This window comes from Hydractinia symbiolongicarpus, chromosome 7, assembly GCF_029227915.1.
Source record: "Hydractinia symbiolongicarpus strain clone_291-10 chromosome 7, HSymV2.1, whole genome shotgun sequence".
In the NCBI taxonomy this organism is placed as follows: Eukaryota; Metazoa; Cnidaria; class Hydrozoa; order Anthoathecata; family Hydractiniidae; genus Hydractinia; species Hydractinia symbiolongicarpus.
In genome coordinates this window covers 6,412,167-6,430,538 of record NC_079881.1, presented here as the reverse complement: position 1 = coordinate 6,430,538, position 18,372 = coordinate 6,412,167, and the positions used below count along the sequence as shown (strand labels likewise).

Genomic DNA, 18,372 nt, shown 5'->3' with positions numbered 1-18,372 from the left:
TGTGTGTCCGCAAAAGCCACGTCCCGTAACGGAAAATTGAAATTTTTAAAATGCGCACCAATACCAAATGCGATATATTTTTGTCCACCTTGTTGCAACGGGTTAATTTAGAGGACAGGCAACCCCATGGATTTTTCCATGGGCTAACGACTAGTCTATGTTATAATACCCGTATACGTCTGTCCGTCTGTCACGTAAAATGGTAGCTTAGCTGCGCAAGTAGTAAGATGCACGCAATGCGGTATAAAAAGGACGGACGAACCCGTGGATTTTTCCACGGGCTAACGACTAATTAGTACAAAATATTAAAGATTTCTTTCCTCAAAAATTTCTTCTTAAGGTAACTGTTCATATAACTTGTGGTTTAATGTGAAAAATATTCTTCTTGTATTTTAGGCGGCGATCTAAAAATAAATACTAACAACTACATAAATAAAATATTACCATTATTCAACAAGCACTTTTTTTTAGCCTGCAAAATTACCCCTACTGAAAAATGTCCTTCAAACTTGGATTGTGTATCCCGAAAGGAAAAAAATCCCGAATCAGATTACCGGACATTATCCAAAATTTATGCAAAGCAGTGGATATCGAAATAGTAGAGATAGATATGAAGGAAGACATTGAGATTCAGGGACCATTCCATGTCCTGTTACACAAAGTATTAGATTATTACAACGAATTCGATGTTGTTGTTGCGGATCAAAAAATCACCAAACTGATGTCATACGCCTTACAGCATAAGGAGATGATCGTCATAGACAATTTTGATTGGTGCTTTAAATTAACCAATCGCAAGTATATGGTGGAGTTATTAAAATCTTGTGAATTTTATTTGAATGGCGTGAAGGTATTTTTGCCGAATACAATAGAAATTACAGAACACATGACCATAGTTGAAGTTCATCGTTTGTTAAAGAAAAGAAGTGTTAAATTTCCTGTCGTATCAAAGTCGATATCAGCTTACTTCGAGGAAGACGCCCGTCAAATGTCACTGTTCTTTTCCACAGAGGCAATCTCCAGACTTAAAAAACCTTGTTTATTACAAGAATTTTGCAACCATGGTGGAGTGATGTATAAAGTTTTTGTTGTCGGTTCGAAGTTCAACATCTGCATGCGGCCATCAATTCGGGATTTATACGAAACCGATACGAATACGACCCTGTGTTTCGATTCTTCTCGTGTTTCTAAAACGGGTTATCCATACATGAAAGGAATTCATCCAGTCGATCCGAATAAACGTCACTGGGCCAACAGCGACGAAGTACCCGATTTATTGGATTCAGGAGTAGTAAAAGAGGTAATGTCCCGCATCCATGCGAACACTGGCTTGTACCTTTATGGATTTGATATATTAGTTGAACGAGAAACTGGAAACTATGCATTGATAGATATAAACCACTTCCCTTCGTATGCTGGAATAGACAGTGAACATTTTCCAAATGATTTGGTTAGTTTACTAAAGACTTTTAGAGATATACCAGGGAAAATCTTGTGATCACGCTGGTTTACTATCGAAGAATATAAGCAACAACGGCATATGTTTTTTTCGAAAGAGCGGTCCAAAGACAGTAAGAGTGTTTAATACCAAAGAGATATTAACTAACTTCTTTTAACTAAACCTGTTACTTTGTCATAGAAGTAAAAAAAAATTGGATGAAAAACAAAGTTTACTTTTATTGATTAATTGCAAAGAGCTTATCAGATCCGACGGACGGGGGTTTGAGGGTTGTAGTGCCTTGCCCCCTGATAACTTATTTGCTAGATAATAGATTTTAAAATAAAAATATTTTTCAAAGTATAAAGGAATGAATTTAAGGAGTCCCAGAACGTTTTAAAGTGAAATGTTTTCTTTATAACGCAACCATGATGGGCGACATTTTTTTTACTTTCGTAACCTATCCTAGCACCCTTAAATCTCGCCACGCAATCCCTGTAAACTGCAGGCGTAATTACAACGTCAGCAACCGTTAGAAAATCTTTTAAAAAATATAATTTATAAAAATTGCTCTACAGCTACGATTTCAAATTTGCAACATAACTAGCAATCCTCTCAATGTTTTTGTGAACATGCCGTTAAATACCGCAGCTGCTCCGACCAAAAATGCATATATTTGAGCATATACAGTATACATGGTATATGCTACTATATGATATGTGAAACGTAACGCAAGTATAGCGCTAAGGATTTTTTGAAAAATAAATGAAACTGTAAACAACAATATGAATACAAATATGTTTTTGTGATAGTAAGTATTCTACTGCTGTAAAATGTATTAAAACACAGTAAAACATTTTCTTCTTCTTTTAATCAATTGCAAGCAGGTAAAAAAATACTAAAAAAACCTAACATAACCAAATATTACCTAAAGCATATATGTACAATAAAATAAAATAAAGTAAGAAGTATAGTTTTTCATGTTCTATGCTGACATTTCTTGTAAAACCATTCTTCTTTCGCATGAGATTTTGAAACATTGGCGCAATCCCTTAAAATATAAATGTTACTATTACTTTTTCATAATTTAAATACAAAAACATGACATACGTAGGTGATTTAAAATTTAGCAGTGAAACCATTGTTGACATGTATCACACATTATCATATTGGAGTACTTGCTTGAAATTAAATAAGATATAAAAAACCCGAATTAATTCGCGTAAACCTTTCCTACAATATGTAACTGCACGTAATATTTCATCGCAAAAATATAGATAATAGATATTTGCCAGTATATGAAATGCAATGCGTGTTGAAAGCTGTTGTTTACTTCTTATAAATCTTTCCAAACATTTCTTTGGATCCGGGTTATAATTCCCATAAACACAAAGAACGTCATCCTGCATTTCGTTTAATTTCCTTACGACATACATCATGTGATCTCCAGACAAGTACCGCTCTCCACATAGTTTAGCAAGTTCATCTGGAAACATTTCGTATGGATTCACAAATAGATTGTACGGTCGGTTATGAATTAATGATTTAAAATTGTTTAAAGAAACTAGACTTGGAGTCCTTTTCTTTGATTTTGGAAAATGAATTCCTGGCGATTGTCGCAGTAAATAAAATAAATATAATAAATTTTTTTCTGATAAAAAAGTTTCTATGAACGATGAAAATACGTGCGCTTTGGAACTTTCCCGCGGAGATTAAATGAACACCTGAATATCTTACCCGCATTATTAAATGCGGGGTAGTGTATATATATACACACGGTCAAGTACTATATGATACATATATTTTGGTATATTATTTTTGGTCGGAGCAGCTGCGGTATTTAACGGCATGTTTTTGTGATAAAATTCGCCATCTTTATTGCTTTTTGCACATAATATGACACACGAATAAATTATGCTGAATGTGAACCAATCATCTTACAGAACTCAGCGGTATGTGTGACGGCTTTTTTCGCCGACAGCCTTAATGTCAAAACGGTAAGAACCCCTGAGGACATGGTTGCATCATAAAAAGTCAGGTAAACATGAAGACCTGCAAGCAGAGTGAGATATTGCAATAATGTATGCCACAAAATACACAGCAAAGTCTCAAACCACAATAATAAAAAGCTAGTAACTATTTATTCCAGTGGAAAAAATAGTAGAAATACTACTAGTCCTTTTATAATTTTCTTCAAAAAATTTATGACATCAAAGTGAGGTTCAGATCCTATATATTTCTTACACACGAGAAATATATACTATTGGTGAAACATTTCCTCTCAAAGTTTTTTAGCTTTAACTGGTGTTTTGATAGATTTTTTAATGGTTCTTTTTTAGCTATGTCGTTTTTACAAGCAAATATATTAGGTTTATTTAAAGTTTGTTGATAATACAAACCATTCTCTCCCTTGAATTCTCTAAAAATCACAATTGTTGGATTTTGATAGCTTTTTTGATAAAGAAAAAAAAGGTAAGAAAAGAATTAACCATTTGGTAATCAAAGCTGGATTCATACAGAATGCGCATCAAACTGTGAGGATATTTTATTTTATTTTACATGTTAAACGGTTCTCTCCACCTTAGTTTAACAAACAATGCTATATCTTCAGCTGCGTTTAAATGTTTAAAAGAATTAGCTGTCTACATCAAAATGTGTTTTGTATTATTTCAATGTTTAATTAAATATCAACTAATTTTTTTTATTAATATTACGTTTTTGTTTCTGTTTTTCATTTAAATAGTTTACCTGGTGCCGGGTTGAAGTTATAAATAAAACAACCAGTTTTAAGAAGATGAAAAGTAAGGAAAGGAGAGAGAAAGTAGAAGAGTTAGACAGTAAAAGTTAAAAACAATTAAATAATACCTAGTTTAAATACAAATGTTCCACAGAATGGTTAATGGAAATGGAAAGACAAAATGGCAGGAGAAAAGGAAAGAATATATAGACTCCTGTACGTTACATGGTTTTTCCAAAGCATGCAGCGCCCGTGGTTTGGAGAAGATGTTATGGTTCAGTCTTTTAGTAGGATCAAGTGTTTTAATTTGTTTAGCAACGAAGAATGTCATTGAGAAATATCAGAGTAGAGAGTTTTTCACAGAGACGCGTTCCATATATCCACAAGGACTAGATCTCCCAAGTTTGACACTCTGCAATGATTATCGCTTGCTTCCGAAACAAAAACAAAATATAAAATCTTTTTCCGAGGAATTTTATCGGTTCGCTCAGTTTTATCCAGATTTTTGTACAGTTGGACACCAGCGCTGCACAATCAAGGAATTCAAACCATTTGGTAAAAACAAAGCATGCTTCACATTTACACCTACAGAAGAACAACGACAAATGTACCCAGGGTTATTTTACGGACTGCAACTATTCTTGTTTATAAACAAAACAAAGGAAACAGTGTACGGCATATTGGATGAAGATGTGAGAATATCGATTCACGAAAAGAATGAAATACCACAAATCTTTTTCAATTACATACCTCTAACTTCTGGCACAGCAAATAAAATTACAATCCGCAAAACCCTACAAAAGCGTCTCCCTTCGCCATACCCTTCAAATTGTATTAGAGGGCATAAACATACTTCATCTATATTTCCAGGTCATTACACTCGATATTCTTGTATATCCTCCTGCTTTTTGACAACATCGTACGAAAAGTGTGGTGGGATATTATCAAATGTTTACGAATCATACGTACCTGATTACATAAAAAACAAATCTAAATCAAATACTACAGACAATGAAATGGAACGTTGTCTCTGGAAAGTAGTCAAAGCATACGGTGGTGAAAATGCTCCTCCCATTTGCGAATGTCAAGTTCCTTGCGAAGAAATCGATTATAATGAGAAAACTCAAACTACGCCTTTGTCCATCAATGGGATTCGGTCAAGTTTAAAAAGCGAATTCTTAAATGATCTCACGGATGAAGAAATTTTAAATTCGTTTTACAAAATTAACGTATTCTACCAGAAGTTTCAATATCAGATTATAGCTGAGAAGCCAGCGTATAGTTTAACTCAAGCAATGGGTGATTTTGGTGGACAAGTTGGTTTGATTTTTGGTGCATCAATCCTCACATTGATTGAATTATTTGTAATTATATTTCTTAGATTTAAGTAACTCAGTTCGTAGCCTCTCAAGAAATCCTGGACGTAGATTAGTGGAAAGGAACAATTGAGAAAGCCTTTTCTGTGTAAAACGCACTTCTTGTTCAAGCTCACTTTTCAACGTTGACAAGGTAATAGCGGACGTAAAAGACATAGGACATCTTTTTTATCCAAAACAAAGTTTTTTTCGATGAGATCTTAAATTGGTGCTAATTTTTGGTCAGGTCAGCACAGCCCAATATCCCGATTTTTTTGTCCTTTTTGGGCGCGCAAATTGTGCCATGATTCAGAAATTGTAAAAATAGCAGCTAGGGTACCTTCGCATTTCGCACCTTGTTTACTTACCTACACCGATTTCAAAGTGAAACTTAGTACTGGTGAAGGGACTGGCCAAACAATGCTGTTTAGAAAAATAACCAAAAATGGTCAATTACGCAAATATTATGTCCAGAATTGTAGCTTTACCTGATAAGCAAAATCTGAGGAAAAGTAGGGGAAGGTAGGGTTTCCTTAATTTTGCCGAAAAAGATTTTAAATGTAATGAATAAAGCTCTTCGCTTTCTGGATAAAAGTTATCACTAGTTATATTAATTCTCAGTTAATCATATCGTAGGGGCTGAGACAAGATTAGTAAATTCTTAAAATAAAACTTTTCGCCAACAATAGGTAAAAACAAGAAGCCCAGGGGCTTGAAGAGTTTCCGTCCTTAGCCTGGAAGATTTTAAAATATGAAATAGACCTTGAAAACGGAGAATTATGGGGTAAACAAATCATGGGGTATTATCAATTATTATTGTAACTAACCTGCAATGTTAAAATACGACTCAATAAATAAATAATAAAAAATAAACATAGCTATAAACAACAGTTTAACTTTTACTGGATATTTTTAAAACGGAACATGCTGAAAATTTCAGAATACTAATCTTGTTATGTATAAACTTGACGATTTCAATATATCAACTTCCGAACAAGTTCAATTTGAATGATGAAGTAGTTGATTGTTAATTAAATCAGCAACAAATACGTATTAGCTTCAAAATTTACTCTCTTGCTGAAAATCTTTTAAATATGCTGATGGTGCATGGTTTGATAACAGCTGATCTGAAAAAAAGGACGTTTAAGAAACAAGAATACAATTTTACCATAAACTGCATTAATACCAGGTTGTCGTCTTTTTAAAAACCTCTCTTTGCTTCTTTGATTTAAAAAGGGAATTGATTAAAAGGATACAAATCAATACCATGTGATGCTTAACGGATACTGACCGGTTTTGATGTTGTACTGTAAAATACAAAGCCCGAGGTCAAAAGTACAGACCAAACTTGCGAGGTCTGTGCCCTTGACCTCGGCATTGTATTTTACATTAAAACATTAAAACCGGTAAGTATCCGTTTTATTAACTGGTTGTATCTGGTTTGCAAATAAATATTTCTTTGTGAACAAAACAACCAAAGCTATATTCAAGTTGCTATTCCCAAGACACCAGGGAAGTAAAAACGCATGTTCGATTTTGATACTTTTCGAATTCAATATCGTTCGATTTCAAAAATTGTGTAAGTACATAAAACAAATTCGAATCATTATTTATGTGAATTAAAACGAAAATATGGTTTTAAGTGAGCCACTTTTATAATTTTTGTGCGCTATGAAAATGTTTTTTATTTGTTTACGTTTTTATGTTACCATTTTAGGGTCCATTTTTTTCAACAAAATATCTGGCTTCAAGCACCACAAATCCCACCATTTTTCAGAAATTTTAAATTTTTTTTGGTCTTTTGTATTACTTGTATCTAAATCTATTTGCCTTCCTCCGGAAGCAAAGCAAACGTAGTAGGAAGGTACTCATAGCTAAACTAACCTGAACCTCCAGTGTAAAAGTTCATGCTCCGACTACCAACTTTGTACCATATTTAAAATATCTATTGTATAATTTATGCTTGTTGCGTAGTAACATAATTAGTATGTAATATATACATCATCAATTTCGTACAATACCAACGAAAGCGAAAGTTTTTTCGTGCGTAAATCGGCCATGTTTGTTTACAAACTAATGTATTCGGATAATTTATGCAAATAATAACGAAATAGTTATTTTATTTTCGAAAAAACATTTTCAAAATGGCGAACTAATGTGGCGGTGTTTGTGGCCAGATATCAATTGTTTTTTTCAGCCCTGATAAGTGTCGTTGGTACATGTGGTATTTGTAACTGTTTCCTAAGTTGAAAAAAATGGACCCTAAATGGCTTCCAAAACCGGTTAGTACTGCTTCATACAAAGACCTGTTAAAATAAGCCGTAAATCGATTAAACCATCGGATTTTTTCATACTAACCGGCTGTTTGTATCAGTCAGGTAATAAGCACGGTATATTATATATATAAATATATGCATATACAAAGTTAATCAATCTGACTTTTGATATTTTTGTTAAACAAGTAACATATTAAGCGGGCGATACATGATTTTGAAACCTTTTGACAATAAAGGATTTATTTTGTTGAAATCGATTTATTGAATTCAACAAATTTGATTGTTATCCTTTTTCTATTGGGGGAGTCGGATTTGTTGCAATTTTTCATTTTGAGGAAACCGATTGGTCATTGTTTTGTTGAGAAGTCTAAAAAGTTGAACATATCTAACTTCCGAAATTTCAAATTGACAAATTGAATTCAATTAATATATTTGCGAATTTGATATGGTCGTTTTCGTCAGATAAATATCAAGTCTTATCCAAGAAATTTAGAAACATAGTTTGTGTTACTTTAGGTGAGCTCAAAAAAGATTTTCAAGCAAATTGGGCACTCAAGGAGAACTGATAATTAGCTATAACAGAATATTTAGCCGTTTTCAATGGCACGGTAGCTTAGTGGTTGTAACTCTGTCATTTTGTGCGGGAGAACGGGATTCGATTCCCCTTTGCGCAATTTCTCTCACATGGCTTGGGTTAACCAGAGCCATGTGAGAGAAACTGTGGCACACTGTGGCGCACTGTGGTGGCTGTTGCAGGGAGTTGTCTGGTAGAGCGCGGACCCTAATTGGGTCTGCGTAGCTTAAAGTGAGCAATAAATACTCTAGGACTGTAGCCAGCAGTATGTTATATAAACAACAACACTATTCTAGACACATTTAGGTAGCTGTAAAGAACACAAAGAAGCTTTTAACAGCTAAATATACTAATATCCTACATCACCAACTATATATTCTGTTTATGGACATGTTCAAAAAGTATAGGTAGGATTTTGACGAATTGTGAACATTGGTATACCATGTTACATTTTTATCTCTGTGACTGATTTGGTGTTTCCCTTGAATACATATTTGAGAACTAGAATAACAAAATTTTGTAACAGTGAAGTTCCTATCCTTGTAGTTTGTGTACACTATGAGATATAGCTTTGCAAACTCAAACAAGCGAAATGATAAAAAAGTAACAAAGTGTATTTTTTAAAAAATGATAAAAAGCCCTATAAATACATAGGTGAATATTTACCATGGACATCCGTATTTTATTCTCAACAGAGAATGCTTCACCCCGATCAGACCTCTGATCATGACGGGCAAGTATAATGCGTGTAAGTCATATTAAAGAAGAACTACTTTGTTCATCACTAACATACTGCCTGGCAATGAGCAGGATTCGATCCTCGGTCCCTAGAACTGGGATCCGCAGACGAACCCACTACACTACATGCGGTAATATGTTTGTGATGAACTCAGATAGTGTATCCGGATGGTGTGTATACATAGGTGAATATTTATCATAGCACATCCGTATGTTCTGGGGACGGCGGATCGAATCCTGCTCATAACAAAGTTTCTTTCTTTATCAATTTCCTTGCGTAGCTTAGATTTTGGAAGAAAAAAATAGTGCATCTGATTTGTTACATGATTATCATTTTTTATACAAAGTTTCATGGGAATCAAGGAAATAATTTTTAAGTTATAGCTGAAAGATCAAATTTGGCATTTTTTAAATGTTCACATCCTTGCCTATGTTTTTTGAAAATGTCTCTATAGGCTAATCATCAGCTCAATCTGACTGTTCGGAAGTTTCGACAACTTTTCTGCAAAATACATAAAAAAATCCTATGCAAACATTTATCTTTTAATCTGATAGAAGTAGCCTCTTTTTCCCATAAAAACAGGTGTTGCGTGTCTAGCCATGGAAATATTACGCAAAGAAAGGACAAAGGGTTTTTGTTAATGGCTTTTTAAGAGAAAAAAATACTCCAATCAAAGCAGTATTTTATGTAGCTAGCTAGCTTGAAAGCGAAATAACTTCACGACTATAAAAATGGGTATGTCAGCACCAATCAAAGCAGTATTTTATGTAGCTAGCTAGTTTGAAAGCTAAATAACTTCACGATTATAAAAAGGGGGATGTCAGCACCAATCAAAAGGAGATCCAAGTCAGCCCCAAAAATTGAGATAGCTAGCTGGCCAGCACACTTTTCTTACTTATATATAAAATAATTCTTACCTGATAAAATACACGAATTTGTACTAGTATACTGTACTTATACTATATATACTGTTTAGCTCCCCAGCTGCATCAATACAACGGCCTACCAGACCAGCAAGAGGGGAACAACAAAATGTCAGCACTTTTAGTCGTGGTCATACACAGAATGTTCTGGCCACACGAAGAGTGCACAAACTCTGTTTAAGTCGGTCATTAAATTGGCAAAGACTAAAATGAAGCATCTCCATTTGCTTTTAAAAAAATAGAAATTTTCCGAGGTTTTAGCCTGGACACAAAGTAAGCAGCGTCCAATCTAGCTGCGCTGTCTCTATCTATCTATCTTCCTCCGGCGATTTTAAAGATTCCGCCTTCACTGGCGGAAATCAATAATCTCTTTTTACATCATCGGGAAAAATGAAATCTTGGTCACGTCTGTGAATTTTTCATACAATATATGTTTTTAAAAATTGCTACATAACTCTAAAATAACTAGTAAATTTTATTCATCGCATTAGGAACATTATTACCAATTTTGCCAATGTATTTGTATACCCGCATTCTTCATGTCAAGCAACAATATCCAAGTATCAAACATTTCTATTTAAGCTGACGGTATACCTTTATTGTAATAAAAAATCGATTTTTTTATTAGCCATTTATACTAAAAAAACGACGATCTTCCCGATGGTGAAACTATTTATTTATTTTTCGAAGGGGAATATTGACTTTATCCAAATAAGTAACTGTTTTTTATCGGTCTTTCACACCTTCAAATTGAATACGAGTTAAGAGTGAATGTTCTTAACATTTATCATCCTATTGAGTATAACTTTAAAAAAATATATATATATTTCCTTTTTGAAAAGAAATGACCATCTGAAAAAGAAACACCTTCGTTTCTAAAAATGTATGCCATCCTGTTCTCTAACGACTTAGAAAGATCTATTTCTATGGTGTTCTCAGACACGTCTTTGTGAATAATAGAATTTAAAAGGACAACCTTCTGAATATTCATCGCCTCGGAAGTGTGAAAGTATCACCATCATTATGAGTATGCTTGAAAGGTGTGATATTTTAAAAAAAACTTTAAAACACTTTGTCGTAGTGTTGTTTTATCGTATACCATATATTGCATTTCAAATCTCTTTTACAAAACCATAGAAGATCTACAAGGGAGAGTGCTACCATAGTAACAAGAAAAAGAATAGTCTGGTAACTCCCGCGCGTATAAGCCGATTTTCCCCTTTTTTGTTGCGTTCTCCGATTTTTTAGTGCCCAGTCCACTTTACATGCATGAAATGTAACCAGCGCGAAAATTTGAACCATTTTAATAGCGTTTAGTACTGTGTAAACTTTTAACATGCCTGATGCTATTTGCTCAATCTTTAATTGTAATGTATCTAGGGGCACCGCTGGTGTCTCTACATTTGGAATTCCTAAAGGAAACGATGAATTTAGCGTTGCTTGGCGGGAGAAACTGGTGAATGTTATAACAAGAGATTGTGTCATTGACAAGTTTTTAAGATTGCAGATCAAAAAACGTTGCTTACATGTATGTGAATCTATTTCTCACAGGAGCAATCCTCAGGCGTAAGTTCAAGTAGCATATTTTTGTGATTATTCCTCATATTTGACTAATGTGACAGTTATTTTATAAACATATCTTTTATTCTAGATGACACAAGAACTACCTTAATACCTGGATCCATCCCAACAATAACCTTGCCACAGAAAAGTTTTCCAGATTCAAGGTAGCTATACACAGTTTTTTATAAGAAACCAAAGCATTTGGTTGAGCCTAGGATTTCTTTAAATCTTGATAATTTGAGTCTAAATGTTTCATAAATTTTCCTTATTTGAGCCTGAAAAATATTATTTAAAATATTAATTTGTAGCACTGTAACAAAGGAAAGACCATCGGCCTGCAGCATATCAAATAAAAAAAATGCACCCCCAATCATGGTTAGATAAACCCCTAAGTACCACAACTTTGACAACTTTATCTCAAGAATAAAGACCTTGCAGCTACCTAAGGATTGGGTAATAAGTGAAGGGGTGGCAATATCACAAATAATAATTGTTACATGATACCAAACATTGAAATACATGTAACAAAAGTTTTATTATTTACAATACGAGCTTTGGCTTGGTGTTTGCCAGAACATCACGAAATCTACAAAAGATATAATCGTTTCATGAATAACATAACTCTGTCCCAACTTATTTCAGTCATACCACAGTATCAGTTGTGTAATGGTATAAATGTCCATATTAATCCATCTCTACACAGTAGCACTTATTTGATAAAACACTCTGTACCGAAGACATATATACCAAGTCCACCTACACATCCTTTATATCATGATTTATATCACAGGTCGTGTGATTGTTTTCTTTTATTGTTGGTTCAAAAAAGTTTGACACAATTAGAACAATTGTGTCAAAGTCTCATCAAAAGACAACAAAAGCTTGCAAAAGAGCATTTGAGTCATCAACAATGCCTACCAAACCTAAGGCTCCTACATCCAAAAAATCAGGGGGGCAAGAATTAAATCGACATTACAAAACTTCAAATATTGAGGGAAGAGATTTCAACTACTGCTTTACCAATTTCTTCCGATTTAAATAACGACTTTATGTCAATAATGTCAACCGCCGATCACAGTAAAATGCCACCATTCATGAAATTTTTTTTGGAGGAACAGCAGAGATATTTATCAACTTCAAAGCATGGAATACGATATCATCCAACGATAATGGCCTTGATCACATCACATCATTCTCAACTTTACCACCAGATAAATGTGCCAACACATGGTTAGCAAGCTCCATACCCAAAAGCATACAACAGTTTTTTGTCAAGTTAGGACCAAAAGGATTTGCTGCTTCAGATAATGTCTGATTAATTGATACATTGGAAGAACAGCATCCAAAGAGCCAACATTATACACCTTAAACTCTGCCATTACTGAAGGTGGATAGCATTCATCATTGGAAACTTTTACCACAGCATTTTCCATGAACCGTTTGAGAAACAATGGATGTAGCTTTTCCTCTGCTTGCTTTTTAGGAACGGAAGTAGGTTTTTTACCTTCAACGTTGGAGCTATGTTTGGAGTTTTGATGTCGAGATAAACCCCGTTTACTAACATATATTATGGAACACAAATCGCAGTTAAACGTTTCCACAGCTAATTTCGAGATATTATTAACATCTTCTGTAACTACTGATGTGAAATCAGAAATTTCTGCCAATATATTTTCGTCAATTAAAGCCAAAACTGCTTCTAGATCATCGCCGACAAGGTAATCTTCGTGCTGCGCAGCCCTGTTCTGTACTTTAATGCTTCTCTGCTCCGGTCACCCCATTTTAAGTAACACACGTTTCATTACGGGCCGAAATGGCCGGCTACCCAGACTATTCTTTTTCTTATGACTATGGTGCTACTGTGCTGAAGGCAACGTGTTTATCAAAAAGCGACTTTTTTATTTTTAAAAAATCAACGATTCTCTAGATATTACTTCTTAAAGACGAAAGTTTAAGTTAAAAAATGGCTTTTTTAGAAAAAGTTAAATAAATCAAAAAACGGGGACTTTGTGGAAAATAATTAAAAAATAGTTTTTACATACACCTATCACGATTCTATAGAACATCGAAAAAGATTTGGAGACGAAGTAGTTTTGTAAATAAAGCCACTTTTTTGAAGGCAGGGTGTGTTTCAAAAATGTCTTTGTACTTTTCACGTGTTAAAAAGTTTCAAATTATTTTTATACTATTTGATAAGCATTTAAAAATGCTTTTTTTGATTAACTATCGCTGAAAAAATAACGACTCATAAAACCATGCTAAAAAGGTATACCGTCACCTTAAACAATTTTTTTATCAAACAAGTTTATATTTCCGACGCTTCATCATTGCACAAATGACAATCTTAAATTAAAAGACTATTAACACATTAAAAAAAAATCTGCAAAAGTTCCTCTCTTTCCCACTGCAGTGTTGTTTCAAGTTTCCTGTCAGAAATCGCATTTGCTTAAACCCATTTGCACTGCATAACATTGTCACGTGGGGGAAGGTAAGTCCGATATCTGCAATTTTGGATAAAATATTATTATTATAAAATTTTATTATTATAAAATATTATTATTATCCAAAAATGTTGTTTTACATCGTCTCTACATTAATAGCCGTCGTCGGTCGATAACTGTCCTGGCAAATTTAGCCGTCGTCGGTCGATAACTGTCCTGGCAAATTTAGCCGTCGTCGGTCGATAACTGTCCTGGCAAATTTAAGCCGCTATATTATAGACGTTATGTTGATATTTTTGTCTTGTTTCGATCACCTGATCGGTTTCTCTGTCTGTTACGAAAACACGAAATGCGGTATAAAATGGACAGGTGACCACGTGGATTTTTCCACAGGTTTACAAATAGTATTCGGTGTGCATTTTATATATAGTTCGTTCTTTTGTGTTTAGCACTAAATTGCAACTAAAATGATTACAAAATGAGTTGCATTGTGGTATTACAAGATGAGTTGCATTGTGGTATTACAAGCCATTCGCTTCTTTTTATCAGAGTTTTCAAAACTGATTAATTATTCTACGTTGCGTTTATTTTTCTGCGTAAAAAAATTAAAGACTGTATTATGTACAGTCATTGCAAAACGTTTTCTGTCAAGCTTCAATAACGATGTTTTGGAAGTGTTTCTTGTTACTGCCGTAAATGCTTGATTAAGCGTCGTATAATAGGATAAATAGGATTTACGCGTTCGTATATAACTTCAACAAAAGGACTTTGGAAAGAAAAATTGAAAAAACCACAAGATTACAATTATGCTCCGAATATATTCCCCTTCAACTGTAAGTATTTTGTTTATTAATTAAGACATTCCTGTATCCCTAAAGTTTGTTTTGGTCTTTGCCTTTAATTTAAGATTTCTATCAGCTATATTAACATAGTTAATAGAAAAAAAGACTGGTTTTAAAGCCCATGGTTCGCAGCTATTGTTCTTTGTCTAAGTTTGAACTATATTTCGATTTGACTACGTGACCAAAACAATTGCACGCAAAATAAAATATGGCGGATATGGATGGGGAAATCGGGGAAGAAACTTTGGATTATATTCCTAATTTTTTTGAATTAAGATATATTAGAACCTTTTCTAGAATACGATAATCTAGCGGTAGAAGAAGTCGGTTATTTATTTTTCTTGAATTTATAGTAATTTTGATACAGCTACAACTACATAACTAAATTTTGTATTTCTCTTTAGGTTAATTCCCTCAGGGCCTTCCCTTGCGATGTCCGCCAGAAAATATAAAAAACCAAAGGGTGGTAGGAGACATAAAAAACACAGTTTTCATACATACATTTGAACTGCAGAGATTGATCAAAGCTGTAAACGAACAATTAAAGAACGAAATCTTTGAAATATACAAAGCTATAGAAAAAAAGTATGCTGAAAATTTTAACAGCTCATTTTACAGTAAAATTGTTGTACATTTATCCGAAGTTTTAAACACTAAACAACCTGCTTTAACAGTAATTGCAAAGAGTCTAGGAGATAAAATCTTTTACCACTTTGAACGACCTCTACTAACACCGCTAAATAAACCAATGAGAATAACTGCCACAGAAAGTCCTTACAAAAATATTGACATAAACCAACCTATTTAGGCTTTTAGCTTCAAAACAGACAAGCCAGACAAAAAAATTATTTAGAATTGATACAATTCTTGAACGTTACATTGATGTATACAAACCATCTAATAATTAACAGACCACAATATGTAAATGATATAACAATCAGCTATAGCCAGCTATAAAATTTTTAAGTATTTCTGTTACACCAGGACATGTCGAAATCAACGTGATATGTCGCAATCAACGGTAAATGTCGCAACGTCGCCGGTAAATGTCGCAAGTCAACAGTCAATGTCGCAAACCCAACCGTAAATGTCGCAACAGCAAATGTCGCACCAAAATCGATGATCAACGGTAAATGTCGCAACAGAAAATATCGCACCAAAATAGATCATCAACAGTAAATGTCGCACAGATAGAAATCACCATATTACTCTCAAAATGTTCTACAACATAAGTATCACTGAGGGAAGGAAAAAAAAAATTTGAAGAAGTTAAAAAAGTTTTTCTTACATATGCAAATAATCCTAACAAACTAAACTTTAATGTTATCTGGAAATAAACACCATTTATGAAAAGACCACTCTCTTACGATTTTGTAATGAGTGTAATGAAAGGGAAGACGTTAAAACAAAAGTTCGACAAATCATCAAAGTAAATTTAAAACATAATAAGAAAATATGTAATATAAAAGTTTTTAGAAGCCTTTGTTGTTTGGGTCAAGTGATGGATAGTATTGCAAACCACCCGTATCGTTGGTATTTTCTTATCACGGACTTCTGCAGTGCCGTTCGATCAACTACTGGTGTTTCAAAACAGTTAGTTATTATCCGTACTAAAATATCATACTCTTCTTCGGTAAGAGCTTTTATGGTTCTCTCATTAACAGCAGACGCGTCTCGAAAATAAGCGAGAAAAACTACAAGCATTTCTACAGTCTTCATCGTTTCAAGAATGCAGGATTCACAAGTATCTAATATTGTTGGTGTCCTTTAAATCAAAGTCCTAAATTCAGTCCGGTTAAAAACGCCAAGTTAATTAAATACGATTGAAAAATATTTCTATGCTGACAGTAATATGAACACTCTCTGTAATCTTCTACAGCACATCTAATTTCAAGGCAATCAAAACTCGCAACAGTTTGAAAGTTCAAAAGATAGTTTATTGTTTCAATACCTTTAACAATAGGGACACGCGCCGCTATTCATAATTTATGATGCAAAACTATCACATTGAGCATTATTATGAAAGGTGCACCGTTCTTTTTACCTGCAATCCATTCCACTAACTTCATCTTTTAAATTCTTGACAATAGTTACAGAAGTTTTTGCACACATAGCTCTTTTACTGTGTTTTGGATACGTACTACGTCTTTTAGCAGATTTTAGTTCAAAAAACTTCTCTGGTAAATGCTTGGTTGGTGAAGCGGTAAATTCTAAGAAAAAAAGAAAGAAATTACGAACTGCCTACGATACAACCCATTTTATTCTTTATTATTGGCATAAAATATCACAGACAGGAAAATAAAGATGAATGTGTGAGTTAAGCTTTTCCAACCGCCAGTCTTCAAAATACAATCTCAAATTAAAAACAAACTCACTTGTGAATTCAATATCCTTGTTTGCATATATTTTTTATCGTAAAGAGTTATCTGCAACGCGATACTTCAACAAGATATTTAACAAATCTTTCCTCTTCTTCTCGTAAACGTTTCCACATCTGTTAGGAATTTAAAAAATCGTGATGTATTGGAAAGATTTTCTGCTACCTAAAATACACTAAGGAAAAGCACAATCATGTTTTTGTTACGTTTTTATGGAACTGTTTTGCACAGTTTTTGATGGCACATTTTAGCAGGAAAAATAATAACTTTTCGCAAAAGTTTATGTTTTATGAAACATGTTAAATCACAAATCTCGAAAGTTTTTTTTTCGCAAAGTTTAATTATAATTATTGACATGCTAAAGTTTTTCCATTAGTATTTTGTTGATTCCCGTCGAATTTTTGCGCTCGATATGTGATAAATTTAATAATTGTGCTGTCATCTCTGCTGCACCTCTGAATCACGATGAAGGTAACAATTAAAGAAAGAAGTTACGATTAAATTTTTTAATTCCAATCGGGTCTGTTTATGAAAATGTAAAAATTTAAAAATCTAAAAAATGCATTTAAAAGATTTGACTTGCTCCACGACATTGTAGCTGAAACGTACCGTCGTGGATGAAATTTTAACTAACTCCCTCACAATACTTTCAGAGAAAAATACTACACATACTGCTTGAGCCAGTTACTATACAACTAGTCTGGGTCCACTAATAAATAATTAAAATCGTGCGTACATTAATAGATAATGCAAATTTATAAGAGTCACTAAAAATATCTAATAAGACCCGGATTCGGAAGCATCTCACATTCTGTGATTGTCTTAGTCGTGCGTACTGAGAATTCGTTGACATTCATAGTTTCGACCATAGCAAGACTCTTTGCGGATAGTAACTGCCAACCTTATGTTTTATTAACACATGCAAAATTGCCTCTCGCATTCTTCATCAGTGTAGTTAGGTAGCAGCTAATTCACGCCAATTTTCACCGAATCTTTTACAAAAAGTACAACTGCCAAACAATGCGTAAAATCCAACACTTAAAAATACAATAATTTAAGTAGGTACTTGAAACAGCTGTCATGCGCAAGATGCGGTTTCACTCACT

The 18,372-nt window shown here is 33.7% G+C and overlaps 2 protein-coding genes across 2 annotated transcripts; both read left to right on the top strand.

Annotated features, from left to right (window-relative positions):
- The first annotated feature begins 1 nt into the window (after nucleotide 1).
- LOC130648903 (inositol-tetrakisphosphate 1-kinase-like) lies at nucleotides 2-1,592 on the top strand. Its single transcript, XM_057455032.1, has one exon. It carries the CDS (start codon nucleotides 497-499, stop codon nucleotides 1,496-1,498), a length of 1,002 nt encoding a protein of 333 aa, XP_057311015.1. The 5' UTR covers nucleotides 2-496; the 3' UTR covers nucleotides 1,499-1,592.
- Nucleotides 1,593-4,173: 2,581 nt separating this feature from the next.
- LOC130649264 (acid-sensing ion channel 4-B-like) lies at nucleotides 4,174-7,971 on the top strand. Its single transcript, XM_057455515.1, has one exon. The coding sequence runs from the start codon at nucleotides 4,319-4,321 to the stop codon at nucleotides 5,564-5,566; it is 1,248 nt and encodes a 415-aa protein (XP_057311498.1). The 5' UTR covers nucleotides 4,174-4,318; the 3' UTR covers nucleotides 5,567-7,971.
- Nucleotides 7,972-18,372: the final 10,401 nt, after the last annotated feature.

What these genes read in the sequence shown, in the direction of transcription:
- LOC130648903 (XM_057455032.1), top strand. Translation starts at nt 497, where the DNA reads ATGTCCTTCAAACTTGGATTGTGTATCCCGAAAGGAAAAAAATCCCGA.
- LOC130649264 (XM_057455515.1), top strand. Translation starts at nt 4,319, where the DNA reads ATGTTCCACAGAATGGTTAATGGAAATGGAAAGACAAAATGGCAGGAG.